We start from the raw sequence: 25,824 nt of genomic DNA on the forward strand, positions 1-25,824 counted from the left end.
TTAAATGTTTCACTTTCGTAGTAAGGTTCTTTATCTCTTTGCTCATTTTTCGAATACTTCTTTTTTGTATTTATAAGTTTCAACATTGACGATAATATAGTTTTTATTTTTAACCTGATCAAGCTTAAAGAAAACTATTCAGCTTTTACACCTTCAGTAGCTACAATAAACGCTCATTGTGCAATAATGAGAATATCATGTAGGTATTTTTGAATATAATATTTATTCCAGTTGTCGAACAAATATATGAAAGTGAAGTAAACAATGAGTACGTAATCAGGGGTAATGCTGCTGTATTAAAATGCAGTATACCATCGTTTGTTGCTGATTTTGTAACGGTAATCTCTTGGGAAGATGAAAGTGGTCATGTATTTACTGAAGAGCACACTTCTCAAAATGGTAAACATTTTCATCAAATTAAAAACACATGCCTCACTCTTTTCCATCAGTGTTGTGTTTCTTCCCAAAAATAATTTGTTAAAAATGTTGCCTCAGTCTATATCCACTATTAATCATTGTTTCAAATACCATTAAAAGTAACTCGATCCGAAAATAGATATTTGAATCGATTTTTTTCTTATTTTGTCTGATACTATATCGTTGTTTTTTTATAAAGTGGTAAACCAGTTTTATGAAGCAGAAGTTGTGTCTGAATACGTTATTCGTGGTAATGCAGCTGTAATAAAATGTAATATACCATCATTTGTGGCTGATTTTGTCCGGGTGGATGCTTGGGTTGCAACAGATGGTACTGTCTACAGACCGTCCCTTGATTATGGTATATCAATATTTGAATTATGTACTCTAAATCAGATGGATGATTGTGTCTTCAGATCCTGGCGTCATACCTTAATTTTCCTTTGGCAACTTCCATTCCAACTAGTAGAACGTCAAAATCTACGGAATTAAATCCACTTTTCAATTGTTACACTGTATATTTTTATGTTAATTAAACGTCGGGAGTAAGTGCGTTTAGGAATAAATGTTCTTTTTTAAAAGAACAAAAAAAAACGAAGATACGTGTGCGATGTTAGAGTAGACTTGAATGTAGAGTTGTTTTTGCATTGCTTTCTCATTTTATTTCAATTATACAAAAAAAAACTTTATAACGGAAAAATTCACTTCAACTGGTTAATCCTTACAGTCCTTCAACATTATCTCCCAAATATTCCCTATCATTTCCTGAAATTTTGATTACATGCATTTGCATTCTCATATCAATTTTACTATGAATTTAAAAGGACAAATGTAGTTCGTTACACTAATTGCTCGAAAGTCCATTCCATTTCTTCGATATATTTAAATATAATAGTGTTTGGCGTAACATAAATATAATAGTGTTAGGCGTAACATTGGGTATTTGAACTAGTTCTACAGTGAATTTTATTTGATACATGTTTTGTTAATTTTCCGATGTATCTTCAGATTTCTGGACAATATTCCATGGTTCGAAGTAATATTAGTTTATTTGTTTTGTTTAGAAAGATAAAATATATTTCATTTTTCAGTTGTAAATCAGTTGTATGAAACAGAAATCCTTAATGAATATGTAATAAGGGGAAATGCTGCCGTACTCAAATGTAGTATTCCATCTTTTGTGGCGGATTTTGTGTATGTTGAAGCATGGATTGACGAGAGTAACAAAATATACGTACCATCAGTTGGGCAACATGATAATTATGGTAAAATTGGCAACGTTGATTGACCAAAGTAATTGGTTGATATGGATGAACGTTTCCTCTCTTAATGAAAGCACCTCCACAAGATTTTTTTTTTTTAATTTCCATCTCATAGAAATGTAATCTGATTTTTGGAATTTTAGTCGTTAACCAAGAATATGTGACAGAAGCTGAAAATGAATATGTAATCAGAGGTAACAGTGCGGTTATGAAATGTAAAATTCCAAGCTTTGTTGCTGATTTTGTTCAAGTTGTTTCTTGGATTTCCAGTACAGGAACTGAATTCAGTATACAATCATCCAACAGTTTTGGTAAATTAACGGTCGTAAATGAAATTATAATAATAATAGTATGATTTGTTAAAAAGGAAAAAGTGTTATCTATGTTCACTCTCCAATCTGCGTATTTCCTGCACAATGGCCAATATTTTTTTACTTGGAAAAGAAATGATCAACCTATTTTTCGCCTTCTGTAATTTTTTTACAGTCGTAGCGCAGCCGTATGAGGCGGAAGCTGATAATGAATATGTGATAAGCGGTAATAGTGTAGTCATGAAATGTGAAATCCCGAGTTTTGTCAGTGATTTTGTCACAATTGTCAACTGGATTGACAGCGAGGGACATACTTATTTTCAAAATGAAAATTATGGTAAACAAGAGTGTCTAAATTTTTTTTATTTTTCAATGGAAATGACTGATTACTCCTCAAAAGCGGCACCCATCTTTCTGTTATTCTTTAAATCCGAAATATTTTTCCTTACATACGATATTTAGGTAATAAGATTCAGTAGTTATTTTCTATGTTCTCCTTATATGGAAGTATTGCAATCGTTCTAGATTTTCTGATTTCTTCATTCATAAAATAAATTGAAACTGATTCAATTAATTTTTTTTTAAAGAAAATTATTGAATTTTAGAGTCTTCAAAACAAATGTCAGTGATTTTCAGAACTTTGGCGCCCTGATTGTTTAAATTGAATTTTTTGTGTTGTTTCTAGGTCTTAGTCCATTATCTAAGTCAGAATGTAAAGCCTTTTTTTCTCCAAACGTTTCTAAAAAACGACGGACTCATTCAAACTTCAGCTATGTAGCAGTAATTTTGAATCGTTTACAGTTTTGAACTGTTCAAACCTTTGGAACTGTTTCAAGATTTAGTTATCAAAAGTTTAAAATAATATAAAATACATAGAGGAAGAAGAAAAAGATTTCAAGGAACGTTTACGCTTATTTACTACTTGTCAGCCATTTTTTTTTTTTCTTTATGTTTTGAACTCTGGTTTATGATTGTGTCTTTAAAAAATTCGTCCTTTTTCTATTTATCTAACATTTCAGCACGGATGTTTATCTTCTTAAATGGCTAACATGATACGGAGACGTGAGAGAAATGTGGTTGTTTATCTGTTGTGGCTATCAAGAAGGCAACGGCAACAGCAGCCATTGCAGACACCTTTGATTATAATCAAAGTATATTTTCCACCTGGATCGCACTCCTTTCACGAAGCTCACCTCCGTGTCAAATCAGCCACTATTGAGGGGGTGAAATGTTTGGCAAGTAGAGAAAAACTATTTTGCAAGATCTACACTTTAAACAGTTAATTAAGTTTTTTAATCGATCATTTATCCGAGTCTTATTAATATTTATATGCAAAATTTTAGGGTTCGCAAGTGATTCGCATCAAGATTACCTTAAGACACGTTTACACGGTACCTTTTTTCTCGTGAATCCTGCTCGTAGAACACGTATCTTCATGCGTTTGAATGAGTCAAAATAGTGAGTGTTTCTATTTGAGATTGGGTAACCTCTTGTGTTTTTGTTTATGTTCTTAAACTTTGATGAAATTTGAAAAGATGGGACTGGACTCTTAAATCCAATTCGAGGTATTTTAGAATTTAATAATAAAAATTATTTCAAATTAATTTGATAATTTGTTACACTGCTGACCTATATGGTTGCCCTGCATGTTTCAGAAATAATTTTGAGACCGATGGAATTGATATTTTAAATGTGTTCTTTAATTAGTGTTACGAAGCCTTAGAAGGAACTTAACGTACCTTCAATGGAATATCAGGTCTCATATTTGAATTCACATTTTGGAATAAATGCCCTTATCATTTTTTAAAAGAATAAAGAAATCTTAATTTTTTACATTCATTTAAAGTTTTTGAAAAGATAGTGTTTAATCCAAATTTCATTGTAGTGCCAATTTAAATAATTTAATTCCTAAAAATGACGATATTTTTTCGTGCAAATATTTTAAATCAGATCTAGGAAATTCGAACTTTTTTGAACGATGAAAACAAAAAGTGATGAAGAGAGGCACCGTGTAAACGAGGCCATTAAGGAGCAATCTATGCCATTAGTCTTCTTCTTTTTCGCTCGTTGAATAATTTTAAATGATCTTTTAAATTTTGTCTCTGCTAGTTGTCGACCAATTCTACCAGACAAGAGTTAATGATGAGTTCGTGCTAAAGGGAAATTCTGTTGTGGTTAAGTGTATTCTTCCAAGTTTCGTTGCTGATTTCGTTCAAGTAATTAGTTGGCTGGAGGATGATTCTACTGAATATCTATCACCTTCTTCTGCAAACGTTGTGAATTATGGTAAAAAAAAAAATTGTCTTTTTTTTAAAATTTTATTTATGATTATGAAGTAAATTTCCTTTCCTTTTGAAATTTTGGCCTGTCTTTCGCTGGAAGTTCCTGCGATTATCATTAATGAAGAAGTTGATGAAGACGTATAAAAAGTTCTGAAATATATGAATCTGTAAATTTTGATGTTGACGTCGATGAGATGATCTAGTTCATTTTTTCCAGAGTTCCATGAAAAGCGGAAAATTACATTCAGAGAATTTTCAATAATAGTGTGGGATTTTTTTTTGTAAGTAATGCAGTTTTTTGAGATCCATTGAAACCCTAACTTTTCAGGGAAAATTTGAATTAGTCAGTAAATTTTCGAAATCGAGCACCATGCTTAAATCTTTCTGCTGATTTTTGATTTTTTTTTTTTTTTTTGGAATAGATATTCCATTGTTGTGAAATATTTTAGGCTGATATCGACCTTTTATCCTCTATAAAAGAGTACTTATTTTTCCTTTGATGTGGGTTCATGAACTTGCTGTTTATGGTTTTGTATTTAGGCAACTTCTTTGTAGACTAAGCCTTGTGCTTCATAACTTTGAATTACCACAAAACAAAAGAAAAACTTCTTTTTTTCTTTTTTTTAAAGGAAAATCATTCGCGATTGTTAGCGGTAAATCGTATTCAGTAGATATATCGCTTTTCACCTGTAATCACGTGAAATCCGTCGCTTTTAATCGTACTTCAATGGATCTCTTTTTTTCAGGATCTGTTGCTTGTAATGATGAGAACTCGGTACTCACGCTCTATGAATGAAGAGACCTTTAAAAAAATACTGCTCTATTCTAATAATTCCAGAAACATTATCAAAAAAAGAAAATATTTTTTGCCAGTATACCCGTGTAAACTCAGTTCAGATGTTTCTTTTAGATTAATTGTTACTCTTAGATTGATTGAATCAAGTGTTAATAGAGACAATAAATATGTGCAAAATTTTCTAGTTTGCAAGAGATATGTTAGAAATTGAGAAATGCCTAAGGCTGGAAACATAGTGGAGCGGCGAGCAAAGCGGCGCTGATAGCGAAGAGCGAAGCGGCGAAATCAAATACAAGTAAACATATGGGACCGCGCATAGTGGCGAGCAAAGCGAAGATAGAGCAACTCTATCTATTTCTAGTTTTTGTTTTTGCCGCTTCGCTCTTCGCTATCATCGCCGCTTTGCTCGCCGCTCCACTATGTTTCCAGCCTAAAGGACCTTTTTGTTAGTCCATTTTAAACTCTCCTATTTGCTCCACCTCAATGAAGAAATTAAAGTCCTCACGAATTTTGTTGTCTCTGCTAGTTGTCGACCAATTCTACCAGACAAGAGTTACTGATGAGTTCGTATTAAGAGGAAATTCTGCTGTACTTAAGTGTATTCTTCCAAGTTTCGTTGCTGATTTCGTTCAAGTAATTAGTTGGCTGGAGGATGATTCTACTGAATACCTCTCACCTTCTTCAGCTAGTATTGCCAATTACGGTAAACAAAAAATATTTTTTTCAAGAGTACCAATCCAATTTAAATATATAAAACTCATTCTCTTGAAATAATTCCATAAACTTACCCAAAAATTCGACATTCATGGCCAATATGCCCGTTTTACTTCAATTCTCCGTTGACACTTCTTTCAAATTGGTTAGTTAAATTATGTTCCTTTTAGTGGTTGATCAACAATATGATGCAAGAGTTATTGATGAATACGTTTTGAAAGGGAATGCTGCAATTTTAAAGTGCCTTATACCCAGCTTTGTCGCGGATTTTGTTCAAGTTATCGATTGGGAAGATAGCGATGGTATTGCATATCCATTGAAAATGTCTGCGGATTTGAAAAATTATGGTAACTGCTTTTTATTTCTCAAAACATGACCTCATCCTTTGAATTCTTTCCATGAAATGTTTCTGTATGGCTACCTTCGACGTTCCTTTCTCCAAAATTCAATTTCTTTTGGAATGAACCTGCGGACTCTTAAAGACTAAATTAAGTCAAAATGATTTCTATTAGCCAGCGAGTTGATGAAACGGTGGAAAATTATTAAAGGAATTATGATTTCTTGTAGTTTATCAAAACTTTTAGTTTAACCTAAGTGAATATAACTATACATTTTCCATTAGAATGATTGTTCATCACTGTGTTTTAGTGGTAAATCAATATTACGAAGCTCAAGTCTACGATGCTTTTGTCATCAAAGGAAATTCAGCGGTCTTCAAGTGTAATATTCCATCTTTTGTTTCGGATCATGTGGAGATCATATCTTGGCAAGATACCTTAGGAGGCACCTATATTCCAAATGAAAATTATGGTAAATAAAGCAGTCTGAAAATTGTATAACATTATCCGAAGAATTGCATCTCACTCAAACACAGTTAGTCTGTTTTCAAATTGGTGTGTAGCTTTGTTCCTTTTTTTTTACTCTTCCTACAGGAAATCCCAAACATCTTGAATTTTGCAGCAATTTTGGGTTTTAAAAGGTGTCAGGTTTCCTGGTTCGGAACTATTTTTTTGATTTCTTTTACATTTAAATCTTTATGGCTAGGTAGATTTAAAGGTTATTGTGGTTTTTCGCTTTTTTTATACTTCGTAAATACTGGTATTAAATTTTAAATTCTACCATAGGTTAATGTTAATTAGGGTTCCATCTGTTTGTTCTCAGTGGTCACGCAGAACTATGACGTGAACGTTTTGGATGAACATGTTTTACGTGGAAACGCGGCCGTCTTCAAATGTCACATCCCCAGTTTTGTTGCTGACTTTGTGGTGGTTTCTTCTTGGCTAGAGGAAGGCAAACTTGAAATTTATCCAGATACTAATTACGGTATCTTATTCAATCTTTATTTGATTAAATCCCGTGTTAAATTTGCCTATCTAAAAAGTAATTGTTACCAATCTGTCTATGATTTTCTGCTAACAAAAGTTCGCGTTTATACCTATTTAATTTTCGGTTTAGATTTTTATAAAATAATGTGGAGGTAGCATTGGCCATTCCTATCCTTTTCCTATTCATTAAATAATCCTTCTATTTCAATACCAAATAATCCTTACCTTTTCCATCCCATCCTAAGTGTGAGTGAGGTTTTTTATTTTATAATTTAAAACCGCAAACAGTTCTTTCATTTCACTTGGTTACACTCAATTATTTTATTTCATTTTCAAGATTCTATTCTATTTTAATCACCATTTTCATTATAGAAAGAACTGTTTGCTTTTTAAATTGTTAGTTTTAAGAATTGCGATGGTTTTTGGTTTGTTAGCGGTAACTTTGTTTTTAAAAAGATCAGTATTTTATAAAATAATATGCAGTCAGATTTGATATAACCACAAAAATAATGGAAAATATATTTTTAAATAAAGACACTTTTTTACAACAATCTTAATCAGTCATTATTGATTGCAGCGTTATTTGTGCACAATGTTTAAATCATCCGTATCTATTATTGTTCATTATTTTTGGTGACTGTATCATACTTTCAATAGGATGATCAAATAAATGCCAGTTTCAGTCATGATAAACTGTATTATGCTGAACTTTCGACCTAGAGTCCTAGATCTATCCATGATCAGACAAGACACACCACCCTCTAATGTTGTAAAATAGTACATTGTAAATTAGCCCTGAAGATGACCTAGTCCCTAGGTCGAAAGCTCAGCATAATAAAGTTTATCATGACTGAAACTGGATTTATTTGTTCATCCTATTGATCCGCATCTATCTTATTCTCACATTTATACTAAAGAATTGATCTAAAACCTAAAGTAATTAAACAAAAATCAAGTTTACTGTTCGTCGCAGTGGTCAAATTAATAATAATATTTGTCTTTAATAGTAGTGCAGTAACTATTAATTTCAACAGAGCTAACAGCCATCGCAAATTAATCGATAATGCTAAATTAAGCCCCTATTTGCATTATTATTATTTTTTTTAATGTAATAAATAATGAAAAATTTAAGATCATGCCTATTCAGTTCAATTGAAAAGAAGTTAGTTCACTAAAGAATTGATTTTGTATTGATTTCAGAAGGTTTTCTGAAGCGTTATGTTGCTTCTTTCGATTTCAGTATAATCTGTAGTTTCTAAAATTTAAAGTTTAAAGAGTTCCCAACTTTATAAACAAATTAATATATATATATTGAGAGAAATTTGTTTTTAGAAAACTCTTGCGTATGCATTTCGAGATTTTTCTCATTACAATTTTTAAACAGTAAATTTCCTTTTTTTACCTTAACCACCCTATTTGTTTGAACCATTCTAGGTAAAGAAACGCCTTTTCTTAAGGCTATAATTGAAAGTTGTCAGTGTTTCTACTACACAATTATCTCTTTAAGTATCATTTTTTTCTTTAATAATGATTGTTGTTACGCCATCGGAAATCAATATAATATTAATAAAGATCCATCAGAACATTTTCCTTGATAAAAATCCGAAATGTTCTGATATGAGAGCGAAAAAAAGATGAAATAGGGGCTAAAATACATTTCTTTTTTTTTTAAATTAAGTTTATAAGTAAACTTTACTTGTGCTTAAGTAACGTATTACTTATAATACTGGTTTAATATTTTCAAAAAATGTCAACCTATTATGACGTGCTATTTCTTAATTTAATTTGATTTATAAAGTAATTTATATGAAATTAGAAAAATAAATTTGAAATAATATATTGACATTTGACGTGCAAAGTAAATTTCTGTATTTTAGCATTCGTGATTAAATAATATCTAAATTCTTTTTGAACCCAATATAATACATTAGTCCTTTTCAATATAGCAGTTATTAGTGCAATTTCGAAAAGCAATTAATTGCAAATCAATAGAAGCTATAGTTCATTTTTATTTTTCTCGAATTGTCAATTTATATACGGGTTTCTTTGTTGAAAACTTGCCTTCAGTAATTTCGTTGTTGAAATGAAATTAATTATAAACTATCTCATGATATATTTTCCAACTAAAATTTGTAGTTTAAATTTGAATTTTTTTTTTTTTGTTGTAAATCAGAACCTAAGTTCATAAGTTCAACAACTATCTCAATAAAATGTATATTTAATCATGGAGGCTAAAATCTTGAAACTTTTAAAGTTTCAATTCAGTATTAAAATTAGTTAAAGTTACATTTCATGAAAAGAAAATTAATTTATTTCTTCAGCTTATATTTTATTGATTTGGTAACTGTTTTAAAAACAATAATAATATTTTCAATACTTTGTAGATGGTAAATATTTAGTACTTCCATCTGGCGAACTTCATATAAAAGATGTCGGTCCAGAAGATGGACACAAATCGTACCAATGTAGAACGAAACATAGATTAACTGGTGAGACCAGATTGAGCGCAACCAAAGGAAGGCTAGTCATTACAGGTAAGTTCAATTTTTCTACTTTTTTTAATGTACATATCTTTTAAAATTTTTGAATAATATTCTCTCTGATTACTAAATTATGGTCAAAATAAAAGCCACTAAATATTTGTAGATTAGGGATTTTGGCTGCAGATTTTTTAACACAAGTTACGGGTTGATAATTAATTTTTCACTTGACCAAGCAGAACTAGAAACAGTCCCCACACCAGTCTAAAACTTAAATTGAAATTGAAAATATAAATAAACTTGGATACAATTTCTTTAATTTTAATATCAATTTTGCTATTCTTTTAATTTATGTAGGAGTAATACCTAAAAATATATTGCCAAAGAACCGCTGAATTAAACATTTCTAAGTTTATCTACCCCACACTAGACTTAAAAGAACAGAACTAAACAGACGCTATCGACTACTTAAAAGACTCTTAGACGATAGATCTAAACTCTCTCTGGACAACAAAAGACTGATTTATACTTCTATTTTAAAACCCATCTGGGCGTATGGAATAGAGCTGTGGGGTTCAACCAAACGCTCCAATCTCCAAAGGATTCAATCGCTACAATCTAAAATACTTCGAACTATCGTAAACGCTCCATTTTATGTCTCCAATCTGACTAAACACACTGACCTTAACATTCCTTTTGTCACCCAAGTTGCTAAAACACGATACAGAAAACTCCACTTCAGCCTGCAATCTCATATAAATCCTCTAGCTCAAAATCTTTCTTCTAGAACTCTTCCTGACAACCCGACAAGACGTCTTAAACGATAGTGGCCTCGTGATCTCCTCTCAAGTGAAGAGAGTGACTAAACATATAATGTTTTGGAGTGTTACCACTGGGTAACTTCTCCACTCATTTACTTCGACATGTTCACTGTTATCATTGTTACTTATAGCGCTAACGCGCTGATTGTAGCACAATAAACGCAAAAAAAAAAGTTTATCTACTCAACCTATATTCCATTTTAAAATTGATAAAATCTTTTCTAAGAAGTATTATTGAAAATTAAACAATTTTGGTTAATTAATAAAGGGAATTTTATTTAAAAGGAAGTTGGTTATCAAGTCTGGGTTTTCCTATTTTGTTATTCTTAGTACAAAGGAACATTCTAAAATTCCGAGGCTGCAAATATGTATAGTTTTCAACATACGAGGGTCGTTTGAAAAGTCCGTGCAAAGTCAGAGAGATAGCACTACTGACGCGTATCGAGGTTATGTTTAGTTAGTAGCATCTCTTGGAAGAACACACACCAAGTTTCAGCCAGATCGGTCTATTTCTTTGTGTTTGGCATTCGTTTGAATCGAGGAAGTCGAGTGATTTTCTCACGCTTGACCAAAAACGAATCGTGTGAAGTGTTGCAAGGACGTTTGCAGCTGTTCCAGAAGAATCCGTAGGACTTTAAGCGTCGTTTCGTCACTGTGGATGAAACATGGATACATCACTACACTCCTGAGACCAAAGAACAATCTAAACAATGGGTTACCAAGGGGGAATCTGCGCCAAAAAAGGCGAAGACCGTTCCTTCGGCCGGAAAGATTACGGCGACTGTCTTTTGGGATTCGCAAGGAATAATCCTCATCGACTATCTGGAAAAGGGTAAAACTATTACAGGTGCATATTATTCATCGTTATTGGACCGTTTGAAAACCGAGCTGCAAGAAAAACGCCCACGATTGGCCCACAAAAAAGTCCTTTTCCATCACGACAACGCCCCAGCTCACACCTCAGCAGTTGTGGTCGCAAAATTAATGGAAATAGGGTTCCAACTCGTTTCACATCCCCCCCTATTCTCTAGACTTGGCTCCCTCGGACTACTATTGGTTCCCCAATATGAAGAAATGGCTGGCGGGAAAAAGATTTTATTCAAACGAGGAGGTGATTGCAGAAACGAATGGCTATTTTTCAGACTTGGACAAATCCTATTATTCGGAAGGAATCAACAAACTAGAGCAGCGCTGGACGAAGTGTATAAGCCTAAAAGGAGACTATGTTGAAAAATAAAAAAGGTTTACCCAAAAAAATTAAGTAGTTTTTATTTTTGCACGGACTTTTCAAACGACCCTCGTAATATTGTATTGAGAGTATTCAGCAAACATAAGATTATATTTCAGAAACAAATGTTTTTTAGCTCACATTTGGTTGTTAACAGTAGAGATATTTTCTGTTTACATCGCTTGCACTTATACCTGTATAACCTTTCTTTAAATTTTTTTTTTTTTTTTTTTTTTTTTTTTTGGCGCATCAACAGCTGAGGTCATTAGCGCCCGGAGCTTTTTCCAGTGCACTGCCGGCCTCCGGACAGTGTTCTCTCGTTACAGACAACACTGTCCATCACCGGACAGTGAGCTGTAAGAAGCTCCTAGGAAGAGAAAATCTAAGGGTCAGCTGCTGGATTCGAACCCGGGACCTCCGCGTGGGAGTCCAGTATGCTAACCTCATAGCTAATCCCTTCCCTTTTAAATTATTATTAATTTTAATTATAGTAAGTGTTTTTTCATTTCGTAATGTAATCAATTTGAAAATATACTGTAGACCCCCTGTTGGAAATCTCACTAGAAACTGCGAGTTTAGTTAAAGTAAATTCTAGTTTTTAGGTGATGATCTCAACTAAGTTAGGTTGCTTCCAATGAATAAAAATTAAAAGCATCGAAGAATAGGCAGTATGAAAGCAATATCGATTCGTATTCAGGACAATAAATGATCTGACTATATAGCAGCACAATAAATTTGTGTACATTTTTTGTTTATTTTAAGGATCTATGACATAGTTATACGAATGCGAACAAGTTTTCCGTATATTTCGTTTTATCCGTTCTTAACATTCATTAGGCGAATCGATAAAGAGCAATATAATCTCGGTTTTTTGCAGTGTATTTTTTTGTTTTGTTATTTTATTTAAATTAAAGCAAAATTTGTGTAATGTTGATTAGAATGTTTAGAAAAAATACAATAAAACAATTACAAAATAAATGAATAAAAAAAAAAATTAATTAATTTTAAAATCTTCTTTTACAACTTTCAGTTAGTTAAACGATCTTGGTGTAGATGATTTTTCTATGACATCCATAAAAGTAGAAACGATCTTAGAATAATTATATCACTATTTTTAGCACAGCGTTAGATTTTAATAATTCATAAGCATATTACCATCTTTTACAGTAGTGCAATGAATAAAACTGCAGTCAAAATAAATGTTTACAATAATTAGTTCTATCTTTATGTTCTTAGCTTTACTTCATCAGTTAAATGCCTGATATTTTTTTTTTTAATGTTCGCTTTCAGAGAGCATCTTATTCAATCAAGAAGGTGATCGGCATAAAAGTTTAGTTATTTTAATTTTGTATTTGTCTTTAAATAAAAAGTAAAAATTTTAAATATTCAAAAGAAAAAAATAATAATAATCTGAAATTATGCCAATCATTTTTAACTATGTTTCAATTTTTGATAGCACTGTTTCAAATTAATAAAGGAAAAAAAAACTACTTTTATTAATTGATCATTTGCTAAATGATTGAACTCTGTGATCCAATAATTTGTCATCGTCAGTAGTTATAAATTGAAACATTGCTATTAAGAGTAAACTAAGCCTGAATGTTGGGATAGGGTACCCCTGCTGCCGGATATTATTCATTTTTTCTCTCTTTTAATTTAATATCAATTTTATTGAAACAAAATTTAAAATATTCATTTTCAATTTAATGTATATCAATTATAAAAATGCCATTTTTAAAAAAATACCTTCTAAAAATTAAAGGTAAGTACATTTTAGTGTTTCCACCTAAATACAAAATATTGTGTATGGATTTTGTAAACAAAATTGAATTAGTTTTCTAGGTATTCGCATATTTTTCTTTTTCTTTCTATTATAAGTTGAAGTATTTTTATATAATGTGAAAGTATACTCTGGGAATTATATGAAGTAAATATGTGGATGTATAATGAAAAATAGAAAAATGTATTTCTTTTTTTATTAATTTAAGAATAATTTGAGGGGTCTAATACTATCTTTAATAATCATAACATTTGAATTTTAAAAATAGCTAATTGCTAGTTAATATGTTTTAAAGAACCAGTTGGAAGTACTTCTCCTAAATTTCCAACAGTGGACAACAGTCGCGGATTTACAACAAAACAAACCAACTCTCTTACGTTGTTGTGTCCAGCACAAGGTTTTCCTATTCCCCGTTATAGGTAAAACTAAATTTCTAATGAACGCTTTTTAATTATTAAATAAACAAAAAATAAAATAAAATAAAGATACAAAGTATGAACTTCAAATTTAAGTGAAGCCATTTTTAACATTTTTGTTTTGTTTTGTTTTTATTTTGGGGTGCCTTATCCTTTAAACGCTTTGAATTTCTTTTGGAAGCCTAAAACAAATATATGATAATATTTTTTTAAAACAAAAAGCGAATGAATTACAAACAAAAAACCAAAAATCCTGACATTTTGTAAAGATCCTGTTGGAACAACTTTGCCAAAACTGGCTGTAAAAGGTAGTAGACATGACTTTAGTGGCACTACAAAACAAGGAATGACTCTACTATGTCCTGCACAAGGCGCACCACCTCCACAGTTCAGGTTAGTAATGGGTTTTGTAAAATAATAATAATAATAATAATAAAAACCCTATGAAATGTATCGTGTACGTTAAGAATCAGGAATATCAATCCTCGGGGAAGGTAGGTTCTATTTGAGTTGTTTTAGATTTTTTTACATGCACATCATTTCTTATTTGACTATAAGTATTAATATTTTTATTCTAATACACAAGATATTTCGAAAAGAATGCCATAATTATGAAGCCGCAATCTGTACATCATCAAATGGCCGATGAATGAAACCCATTTACTGGAACGTTGGCGGTGTACGATTTCATTAAGATTACGATTGACAGCCGTATTAACGGTCTTGTAGGATCTAACCTTGGTATCACAAGAAAATCTTAGGTTAGAATTGACTTGTGTTGTAGAAGCGACAGTTAAGTGAGGCTAGATATCGGCTATAAGAAGAGTACAATAAAGATTTATTTTTGACGTGAGAATTTGTATAGATACGTATATCTATACGGATTTGTATAGATATGATTTCATAATTGGGTCAGTCTTTATGTTAAAATAACAGAATGTTATTTTTAACATGGAATTTCGCTGAAAGTTCAATTGTCATTCGTAACTAAGATAGTGTACCAGTCTGCTACAAATTATAGACAGCAGTGACAACTCGGGAAGTGTGGTTAACATTTTAAAGTTTAACCCTTGGTGAATAAGAGAGATTTTGATTTTGGTATTAAACAGGTAACCAAAATCACACTCATTAAGGAAAGCAGATAAGTCACTTCTCCAGCGTATCCTAGTTGGCGGACTAAATTTTCACTTCACATTAATTACAGTTTATGCTGTTTACATAGCCCTTCGCAAGCTTGGAAGCTATCGTTCTGAACAGAATATCTTAGGTTAGAATTGACTTGTGTTGTAGAAGCGACAGTTAAGTGAGGCTAGATATCGGCTATAAGAAGAGTACAATAAAGATTTATTTTTGACGTGAGAATTTGTATAGATACGTATATCTATACGGATTTGTATAGATATGATTTCATAATTGGGTCAGTGTTTATTGAAAAATAGGCTTTAAGTAAGTGGCTTGAACGATCATCTCTACAATGGATAATATCAATGAGTTTATCGGTCATAGCCAGCTAGTTTTCACTTATTTTGAAGTTTTGGACTTTAATTCAACTTCAGAGATTTATAATACTGCAGAGATTTTACATCCTAAACCAGAATAAGAGAAAAGAAGATTGTTATAACTAACTATAAATAAAATCATGGTACAATCTTTGGCGGTAGCGCATTTAAAGAACTGTAATGGCGTTTTTAAAGAAATCCAGCTTTTTTTAACATTTCATTTTACCCTTGAATCTGTGAACCTTTTGATTTATTTATATAAATTAAGTATATTATTACTGTGTGTAGAACCAGTGGGTACTTCCAGTCCAAAATTTGCTATGGTTGATAAGAGTCGGACTTTTATTATTAAAAAAGAGAATTTGATCACACTTCACTGTCCGGCACAGGCGTTCCCGGTACCAAATTTCAGGTAATAATAAATTCCATTTTTCGAATACTGGTTTTATTTTTAATTTTGCCTTTTCATATTTTATATTAGAGCCGGTAGGAAGCATTAGGCCTAAGTTTCCGAACGTAATCACCAGTTTGACATTCTCCGGGTTAACTCGTCAAGCGCTTACATTGTTATGTCCTGCGCAGGCGTTCCCAATTCCTAATTTCAGGTAATTATAGAAATTTTAATAATACTTCAATTTTTATTTTAAGCTATTCAATGAAATTTGTTAAAGCAAAATTGAATATCAATTTTGGGGCGAATATTAGAAACTTGGGGTGATAGATGTGCCAAAATTTTACCGCGGAAGTGTAACACCAATTTTGTAGTAAACGTATATTGTAGTTTCAGCTTTAAGGGTTCAAACATTATTTCACACTTTTCTGCATATTATCAGTGAACAAATATCTAGTGGGATTCTTGGGAACTATTTACAGAAAATGAAATAAAGTAAATATATTTTTTATTTAACATTATAACAGATATTTCTAGATCAGAACCTAGGGATAGAAGTAGTAATCCGTAAATTAATTCTTTCTTGTATTTCCGGATTGGTAGACCATCCAAATTAAACGTCTAATTATATTAAACCTATTTGCAGTACAGACCTGCCTACATTCATTTTTCTTGTGATTTTTTTTTCTTTAAATCTTGCGGTCCTCCAAAAATGGATTTACTTTTTTACTTTTGTTCCTTGGATCAAAGAGTTCCTTGTTCCTTTCTAGGAAGAATACGATTGTCTGAAGTATGTGTAAATGACGATATAACTTGATGATAAAGAGGATTCTTTAATAAATCTCGTAATACCCAATTCAACGCTTTACATACTTGAAATTGGTATACATCGTACTTATGTATTTTCCAGTTAGCCGTTTTCTTTTGATTGATTGGATTTTCCATTTCTTTGACATGATTTCCAGGTGCTTTCTGTTAGAAAAAATAAATAGGAATCACAAAAAAAAAAAAAAAAAAACTAAAATATTTTACGATTCATCAATATAATTAATCTGTTTACAATTTTCGTTTTTCTTTATTTATTTTTGTTTCTTACTTATTTAAAAATTAAATTGGCCACTGATGCTATGTTATCTGGCGCAGGCGTACCTTTACATTCTCTGAACTGTTTAAACTATAAAAACTATTTCATTTGGGTCGTTAGAACCAGCTGGATTAACAAGACCGAAATTCCCGAGCAAGAGTTTGACATATGTAACAGTATCATCTTCCAGCAGTTACACTTTATTATGTCCTGCACAAGCGTTTCCTCTACCAACATCAAGGTATATAAAAATTTATCTTAAATTAATTTGCAGATAATAGAAAGGATATCTAACATAATGAGGTAGTGGACCCCATTCCCAACATTTTGGCTATTAGTATCAATTTAGGTGCCTTATCTCTCTCTCCTTCTCTCCAAGTCTTGTGTAACTATTTTTTCTTATTTTGATCTGGCAGAACCAGTAGGTAGTGTCAGGCCGAAATTTCCTACCGTTGATAAGAGTAGAACTTTTGACAGCAGTATTGGTGAGAGCCTTACATTGCTGTGTCCGTCACAGGGGTTTCCAATACCAACATTCAGGTTAGTTTGTCGATGTATTGTAAATTATATTTAAGTTATGCCATCGTACATAATAACTACTCGGATGTTCTACTTTTAAAATGTAGGATATTTTTTAAAAATATTTTAATGAAGTTAGTGAAAATCAGTCAATATTTTTAACAAATAGGTTGTTAAATTTCACAGTTTGTCTATTCGTCCAGCTCTCTCATTCCGTGATTTTGATTGAGTTTTTTTTTTTTTTTTTTTATAGGCACTTGTAAATTTAAAACCCTTTAGAAGTATATTAATCATTATTTAATGTTGAATGTATAATTTACAAAAATAGATTGATCTGATGTCAAGTTTATTTCTGTTGGACTACTTATTTATGAGTTATTAAAAGGGTTAAATTTAAAAAATATTTATATGTTTTGAATAATAGAAGTTTTACATGATTAGACAACTTGACAATTACTTTTTCTTTCGTGTAATATCTAATAAGAAGCGAACATGGTCTTATGTTTCAAATGTTGACGAGTACCAAATATACTTCGTTGTCTAATTGCTTCCCAGTTTATTTCACTAAGGGGAATAATTATTTCTAGTTTTTGCTATTGGATAAAAAAAAATCCTCTCAATCCACATATCGGAACTGATTATCCCAAATAGGTTCACTTAAGATGCAGAGTAAAAATGCTAAGAGGAAGTTAACAACTAAACTCTTCCTCGGAATTCTTAACTTCCCTTCATAACTCTGTTTCTTAAAAATATTCAAAAGTATTATGGATCCAGCTTTTTAAAATCCTATTTAAAAGTTGACCCTTATAAAGAATCATAAGATTTCATGGTGATTGGGCAGAAAACATATACCATCATATGAAATATTCAAGCAACATAATATCCCAGTGACTCTGTATCATTTTCTAAACCGTGAAGAAACCCTTATTATGAAGAGAGTTGTCCTAGCTTTAAACAAAAGTAATTAAATTAGCAGCAAATAATGATTGTGAATAATTCTTTTTTTTTTACACTAAAATAGCGAGAATTTATGTATTCGTTTATATTTGATAAGATTTCTAAAAACAGCAAAAAATACTATTCCATAGAACCGATGTCCAGTACTACACCTAGTGTATCTACCGCTAAGTTTGATAAGCTGACTAGACAACGAGGTAGTACGGTATCACTAGTGAGCCAAGCCCAAGGACATCCGGTTCCAACTTTTAGGTGTGTATATATATTTTTGAGAAACAATTTAACATATCAGAGATTGTTTTTCTAACCACAGAACCTGTGAGTGCAAAAGGTCCAATATTTTCCACGGACTTACAAAGTAGCACTTTTCAAAGACGATCAGGACAGGCTCTTGAGATTCTATGCCAAGCGCAAGCTTTCCCTCTCCCAACATTTAGGTATGTTATTTGGTTTAACAGAAGTAAGAAAGTCTATTTTTCCTTTTTTCTTTTTTTACTAAAATGTTAGAGCCAATGGGTGGTAAGAGTCCTTCGTTTTCAATGGATACTAACGTCTTGTCATTTAAGAAGAAAGAACGACGTGCTTTTGCGTTACTATGTCCAGCTCAAGGGTATCCAGTTCCAACATTTAGGTAATTCTTATTTTTTTATATTAAAGATTTAAAGTATTGTTTACCTCTTAAGAACCTGAAGGTACTAAACCACCTGCTACCGCAATGGATATGAAACGTTTCTGGCTTGAAAGGAAGGAATTGAGTAGTCTGAATATGTTGTGCCAAGCTCAGGGATACCCAGTCCCGTCATTCAGGTATACCTTTTTTTTTTTCTTTTTTTTTGAAAAGCTGTAAGTAAACTAACATATTTTAAGGAAAAATAATTTTTTATTAAGAACCCAAGGGCACAAAAACACCTGCAGCTGCAAAGGATATTCGCTTTTGGATTGAAAGGATGGAATCAAGTAGGCTGAATATGTTATGTCAAGCTCAGGGTTACCCTGTACCATCATTCAGGTATTTTTTTAAAAGAATTTTGTCTCGAATTTTATGGTTAAATATGCAGTATCTTGAGAACCTGCTAGGACTCTCTTCATCTTAAAAATTCAAAAAAAAAAAAAATTAAAAGAACAATTATGACAAATATTTTTGTAAAGAACCAAAAGGGACGAAAGCACCGTCTACTGGAATGGATATGAATCTTTTCTGGATTAAACGGAAGGAATTGAGCAGCCTGAATATGTTGTGCCAAGCACAGGGTTACCCACTACCATCATTCAGGTACATTTTCATGAAAACAAATTCACATTATTTAAAATTAACATAAGTCTCTACATGAAATAGAACCAGTAGGAACCAAAGGTGCTACTTTCTCCTCTGATGCCAGGCTGATGTGGTTTAATAGAGTTGCCCTAACAAACTTCGCTTTATTATGTGAAGCACAAGCTTACCCTGTTCCAACATTTAGGTAATTTTATCAATTATTTTTTATGGTTACCTATAAATTTGTTTTGACCGAAGAGCCTGTGGGTTTTAAGCCTCCAACAATGAACGCTGATGTAAAAGGGTCCTGGATTGAAAAGAAAGTTGAAAACAGTTTCAGCATACTTTGCCAAGCTCAAGGATATCCTGTGCCAACATTCCGGTAGGTGTTTCTCTCCATAGAAATTAAATTTATTTATTGTGAATAGAATCATAAGTTTCAGTAGAGGAACTCGTACGTATTAATGACTTCAATTTGTTTTGGGTAACACTCTTCTTCCAGAGGTGTTGGTAATCTTCCATCCCTAGAACTAAAACCGTCAATTCTGTCTTGTAGTAGATATTTCTTGTCAAAGATTAAAGGAATGAAGCTGTTAAAAATATTTTCAGAGTAGGAAGCTACAGTTTTCATTATTCATTGCGCAAAATAATGAAACGTGGTAGATTCTAATTGTTGTAACAGTACGATAGAAAAAGGCATGGAAACCAATATTTCCATCCACATGATCAATATGTATTGAAAAAAAGATCAATAAGGGTGATTCCTAAATGTAGCAAGGACTCAGAACATTTACGTCGTCTAGGTTATTTCTCCCCTATGACTTGTACTCATTATACTTAGCCAGCATTCATGAAAGCTACAAGGGAACTTAATCTCCCAGCATTCAGGTATTTGGAAGTTGAAAATTTGATGGTTGTTGTTGTTATTTTGAATTGACTAAGTAGGTTATAATCGGTAGATTCATTGGGGACCAAAGCGCCAACCATACCACTAAAGGATCGAAGAATATGGGTTGAATCACCTCCAAATAAGGATCTGTCCCTCAGCTGTACTTCGCAGGGATTCCCTATACCGACATTCAGGTTATTAGATTTCCACTAATTAATTAAGAAAAAATTTTATTTAGATCCTGTAGGGACCAAATCTCCTAACATACCATTAAAAGATACACTCTACCGGGCGAAAGCGTTTATTGGCCATCAGTACAGTTTAGCATGCCAAGCTCAAGGCTTTCCAGTTCCTAAATTTAGGTAAAATATTCGTTTAATATAAAATTATTAATATTAGATTTTCCAATCAAAAAAAAACTTTAAGAATGATCCAAGTCTCGACTTAAAAGCATCGGAGGATGGAAAGAAGTGTTCTCTTAAACAGAAACATGAAAGTTATTGGTACATCCTATGCCCACATTCAGGTAGATAACAGAAGTTACAAAACAAAAACAAAATACTGAAAAGTACTATATTTTAATTTAGATCCAGTTGGTGCGAAATCGCCTAATGTCCCATTCAAAGATACATTTATTAAAGCAAAAGCACTTGCAGGACATGAAGGTAGCTTTACGTGTCAAGGGCAAGGATTTCCAGTTCCAAAATTTAGGTAAAAATGTTCCCTTTCTCAATTGAATTAAATATAAAATGGCATTCAGGTAATAGCTCAAAAAATAAAAATTTTAGTGGCACAAGTAAGTATGTAAAACAATTTTTAAATACTTTTCAATAGAAGATTTCTACATGGAGTGGTTTACTGCAGGGTTTACTGCACCAACATTCAGGTTAATATAAATGAATTTACATTTATTAATAGTAAGTAATATTCTCTTTAGACCCTGTTGGAACAAAATCTCCTAAAGTGCCTATAAAAGATACATTTATAAAAGCCGAAGCTATTGTTGGCCATCAAAGCAGTTTAACTTGTCAAGCGCAAGGATTTCCAGTACCTAAGTTCAGGTAGCGTACTATATTATAAGTTCGTTTATGAAAACTCCATTATTCAGCAGAAGTTATCTTTTATTTAATAAATTCAGGTAATTTAATTATAAAATGAAAATTATTTCTCAAATTATTTTATACTTCAAACGAACATTAAAATCAAGTTCTATCCAAATCTTATGACTGTGCCGTTTTATATTTTTCACAGTGGTTAGTATGATTGGATAAGAGCTGTAGTCTTAGGGCATAAAGTGTAAAGTAATAAATATTGTCCCTTCATCTCCGAATATTTTCTTTTACAAACAACTTTAAAAGGAAGTGTATAAAATTATTGGTATGTTCGGAAGTATTCTCATGGCAGGCCTAAGTAAGCCAGCGATTAGTAGGGATATTAAAATGTTTTTTTTTTTTTCTAAATCTCAGAAAAAAAAATGATAAGCCATAGAAATCGTTGAAACACAAATTCTCTAAATTGATAAAAAGTTTGCACTACAATCGTATTGGGCCAGTTCAGTAAGAAAACAGAAATGGTGCAGAATTCATGGAGTCTCACAATATTCTGCTCTAAAACTAATTAATCTTACTCCTGGATTTTTTTAAAATTAGAACTAAATTAAATAACTTAAAATTTTCAATCAATTAAAAAATAAACTATACAAAAAATAAATAAACAAATTTTAATAAATTTAAAATTATAAATTCAGATCCTGTGGGAAGTAAGGCACCAAACGTTCCTTTTAAACAAACTTTATGGGCATTTTCAACTTCAGTTGGTAATCAATGTAGTATAAGTTGCGTTGCTCAAGGATATCCCGTTCCAAAATTCAGGTAAATTAATTTAAATTGACCCATTTCTTTGTTTTTGTTATAATTTTAATGTGTTTCAAAGAATTATTTGTAGGTTGTTAAAATTGGGCTCAAAATTTTCATTGAAATGTTTATTATTATTATTAAAATAGGGCCATTAATATTTTAATAATCATTTTGGTGATGCTTTTTGCAAACAAGCTGTATTTTTTTCGATTTTACTTATTTCACTCGCAAGTTTTTTAAAGAATAAAATTTCTCAAGATAAATTTTACTAGAGTAAATGTGAATTATATTCATCAAAGATAACAAAACATCTACTAAGCAAAGAATTTCGCAGGGATTTCAGTGCCCAACATTCAGCTTTAATATTCTATTTCATTATTTTAAATTATCTACAGTGTTATCAGCTTTTTGTGTGTCTGTTATTCTGGATCAATTTATTTATTTTAAGAAAAGAATTTTTTAAACATGTTACACTTCTTGGTTAATTGATATGATATTTAATAGGTTCTATAACAATAAAATCTAGATCCAGTTGGAACAAAAGCACCAACTATTCCTGTGAAAGAGCGTCTTGTACTTGCTGAAACCTTCTTCGGTAGACAGTATTCACTGTTTTGCCAAGCGCAAGGTTTCCCTGTGCCAAAATTTAGGTGAATATCTAATTTCTTACTGCACCCCTGTTTATTATTGGTTTTATAATTTAATTTGAAGAAAAGGCTTTTAATTATTGTTAACATTTTAAGAATCTTACTTCAGTTTTAGTCTCTCTCAAAAAATTTGTCTACGCAAACTTGTGTTATTTCATTGGTTTCTTTTTTTTTTCTTCTTCTTATTAATCTTCATTTTGCACAGATTCCTAAATTCTCCGCCCAAATGTGGATGAACCAATTTTATAAACTGATTTTTTTTCCATCAAAGTTATTATTTAGCATTGCAAATCAAAACTTATACAATACAATAACTCGTTTCTTTCTGATCTAGCAGAGGCTTGATTTTATGTTTTAAATACCTTAGTAAGAAGTTAAGTCAACCATTGCTAGCGCAACCGGTGATCAAAATTAAAACTAGCCTTTCTTTTAAATTATGAAAATGTTGCTAATTTTTTTTTTTTTTTTCTAAAATATGTCGTTTCATACTGTAATATAACTGACAAATTGGGTGGATTATTTTTGTATCCCGACGGAATTTTAAACAGTCCTAGTGTTCAGATGTCTCGTTTCTTCTTCACTTAATTCTACTTATGAATAATTATTTTAGTGGTTTGATATCATTTTTGTAATTTTCTACAACCTTCGTGATAATTTTGACCCTAAGGATAATTGTAAAACACAAAAATTCTGTAATCGTTTAGTTTAACCTGAACATTCATTGTTGGTTGAGAAAAATAATTATAATTTTTAGGACATCTGTTTGTTAAAAGTTATTTCTTTATTTCATATAATAGTCCAACATTCAGGCATGAATTTAGTAAATAAAGTTGGGTCAAGATTTTTGTCTATTATACATTTTTATTCATAAAATTATTGGAAAATATTACATTCAGATCCTGTTGGAACTAAAGCCCCGAGTATACCAGTATGGCTTCAAAAAATATGGACTGTATATAAAGTAGACGATGATTTTACACTTCAGTGCAATGCACAAGGTTTTCCAATTCCTAAATTTAGGTAAATCCGTAAATCTTTACATTTTATGATAGAAAAGTTATACATAAAATTTAATTTAAATTTTAGCCTCAAAATAAAACGTTTTTCTGGAAATGTTCCCTTTAAAGATAAATGTTTATATTTTCTCATTTGTAAAGCAGTTAGTTCAAACATTCGTTACTTTTTTTCGAATATAAATATTGATAAAAATCAGAAAATTAGGTATTATTGGCAAGTTAGGTTGAGTTTTTCTACAACAACGCTATTATATTTTACTATTTGTTTCTTTTTTTTTATCGTAATACCAACATGAAAGTGCATTTTTATTAAAAATTAGATAAGTGTAATAAGAGATGGAATTATAAGTAATCCATACCCTTTCGCTACAGGGAATACTATCACTGGACAGTTATAGAGGCTCCTGTAAAGGGAAAATCTAGGGGCAGCGCCCCTTGCGGAACTTCATCTTATTAGTCTACCATGTAATGAACTCAATTTATTTATTTGTTTGATTTTTCAAACTGCCTACATTATTTTGTTAGAAAAACATAAAACCCCTATGAAAAAAGATATATTAGGACACTTTAAACAAACAAACAAAATATATTTTACAGATAAACCATTTATTTAAATATTTAAATAAAATACTTTACTATAAAGCGTTATATCAATGGAAATTAATTTATTATTTAGATCCATTTGGGACCAAATCTCCCACAGTGCTTAAAGAGGATAAAGTTAATTTAATAGTCGATAAAATTGGAAAAACTGTTAATCTTCTTTGTAAATCTCAAGGCCATCCAATCCCAAAATTCAGGTAAAATTTATTAATAGTTTATATGTACATATAAAATCAAAAATTCGTTAAAAACAACCATTAACGCACAGTACATTATACGATAGTATATTTAGTATATAAATTCAACTTATAATTGATATTGAAATTATATCGAGTAGTATGTAATGAATTTTCATTCAATAACCTGATCTTACATTTTAAATAATGCCTTTATTTGAAAAAGTAGCTGTCACTGGCCTGTTTTGATGCTTGTTTCTCAATATCTGGAAAAATTAAATTCTATAGCTTCACTAGTAATTCCATTTTATTTTTTAGATTTTATTAAATTTATCTGCTTCTTGCTACCTTGAAAAATTGTATTTCTTAACGAAATATTTTAAAAACTTTCTGACTTGACCTGGCAACTTTTCAAGGGGTATCCTCCTAACATTTGTTGACATAGATCATTTCTAGACTCTGTTTCTGAAGACAATTTATTTTCATTATATAGATCCTTATGGGACAAAAGCACCCAAAGTTTTAAAAAAAGATAAATTAAAATTAGTAGACGATAATTCAGGAGAAACGATCAGTGTCCTCTGTGAATCGCAAGGTTATCCAATTCCAGTGTTCAGGTAAATTATAAAACAGATCTTTTAAAGAGTACCTTTTAGAACTCTTAAAATATTGAACTGCTAAACAAAAATAGTCGTAACTTTCAATTTAAAACTGTACTAAATCCATAAAAAAAAATTTCATTTACTTTTCGTCTATGTTCTGGTCGGAAAATAGTGCTGTAGATATTTTGGTGGGATCTTTTCCATCTCCTCGTAGAATCAGCTGGTGCTTTCACGTTCTTGGCCGAGGTTTCTCGTTTCAGGTTTTGCGGCAGTACCCAAGCAGGAAACCCTTCTGTTCTCGCTCAGACCGAAGCCTAGACCTTTACCGATTGTAATTGCCCAGATAGATCTTGGCCGTCTTAGATGAGGGTAGTCACTTCAGAGCTTTTCTTTTCTGCTGGCTTTCTCCTCTTTGTTGGTTGAAGTCACTTGAATTTGTTGAGCTTTTTCGTGTTTTGCTAGTTTTCATTTGATTGACCTGACCTTTAGCTTGCTTCG

General features: G+C 31.4%; 1 protein-coding gene across 50 annotated transcripts in view; it reads left to right on the forward strand.

Moving 5' to 3' along the window:
• The window catches only part of Dscam1 (Down syndrome cell adhesion molecule 1), a 160,864-nt gene that overhangs the window by 69,457 nt on the left and 65,583 nt on the right, over positions 1-25,824 (forward strand). For 4 of the 50 annotated variants that reach the window (XM_074133772.1, XM_074133783.1, XM_074133784.1 and 1 more), the window contains exons 5-7: positions 617-778; positions 9,492-9,641; positions 17,223-17,346. In XM_074133772.1, the coding sequence (XP_073989873.1) occupies positions 617-778; positions 9,492-9,641; positions 17,223-17,346 (436 nt within the window). Of the gene's footprint in view, positions 1-231; positions 400-616; positions 779-1,508; positions 1,683-1,822; positions 1,991-2,165; positions 2,328-4,099; positions 4,277-5,594; positions 5,772-5,952; positions 6,130-6,430; positions 6,593-6,943; positions 7,106-9,491; positions 9,642-14,101; positions 14,226-17,222; positions 17,347-19,795; positions 19,920-21,013; positions 21,138-24,621; positions 24,746-25,331; positions 25,342-25,824 lie in introns of those variants that run through there. The other 46 variants (XM_074133745.1, XM_074133759.1, XM_074133773.1 and 43 more) reach the window with 28 other exon arrangements.

The sequence above is a fragment of the Rhodnius prolixus genome, unplaced genomic scaffold (assembly GCF_049639745.1).
Source record: "Rhodnius prolixus isolate KJV_2025 unplaced genomic scaffold, Rpr scaffold_10, whole genome shotgun sequence".
NCBI lineage: Eukaryota > Metazoa > Arthropoda > Insecta > Hemiptera > Reduviidae > Rhodnius > Rhodnius prolixus.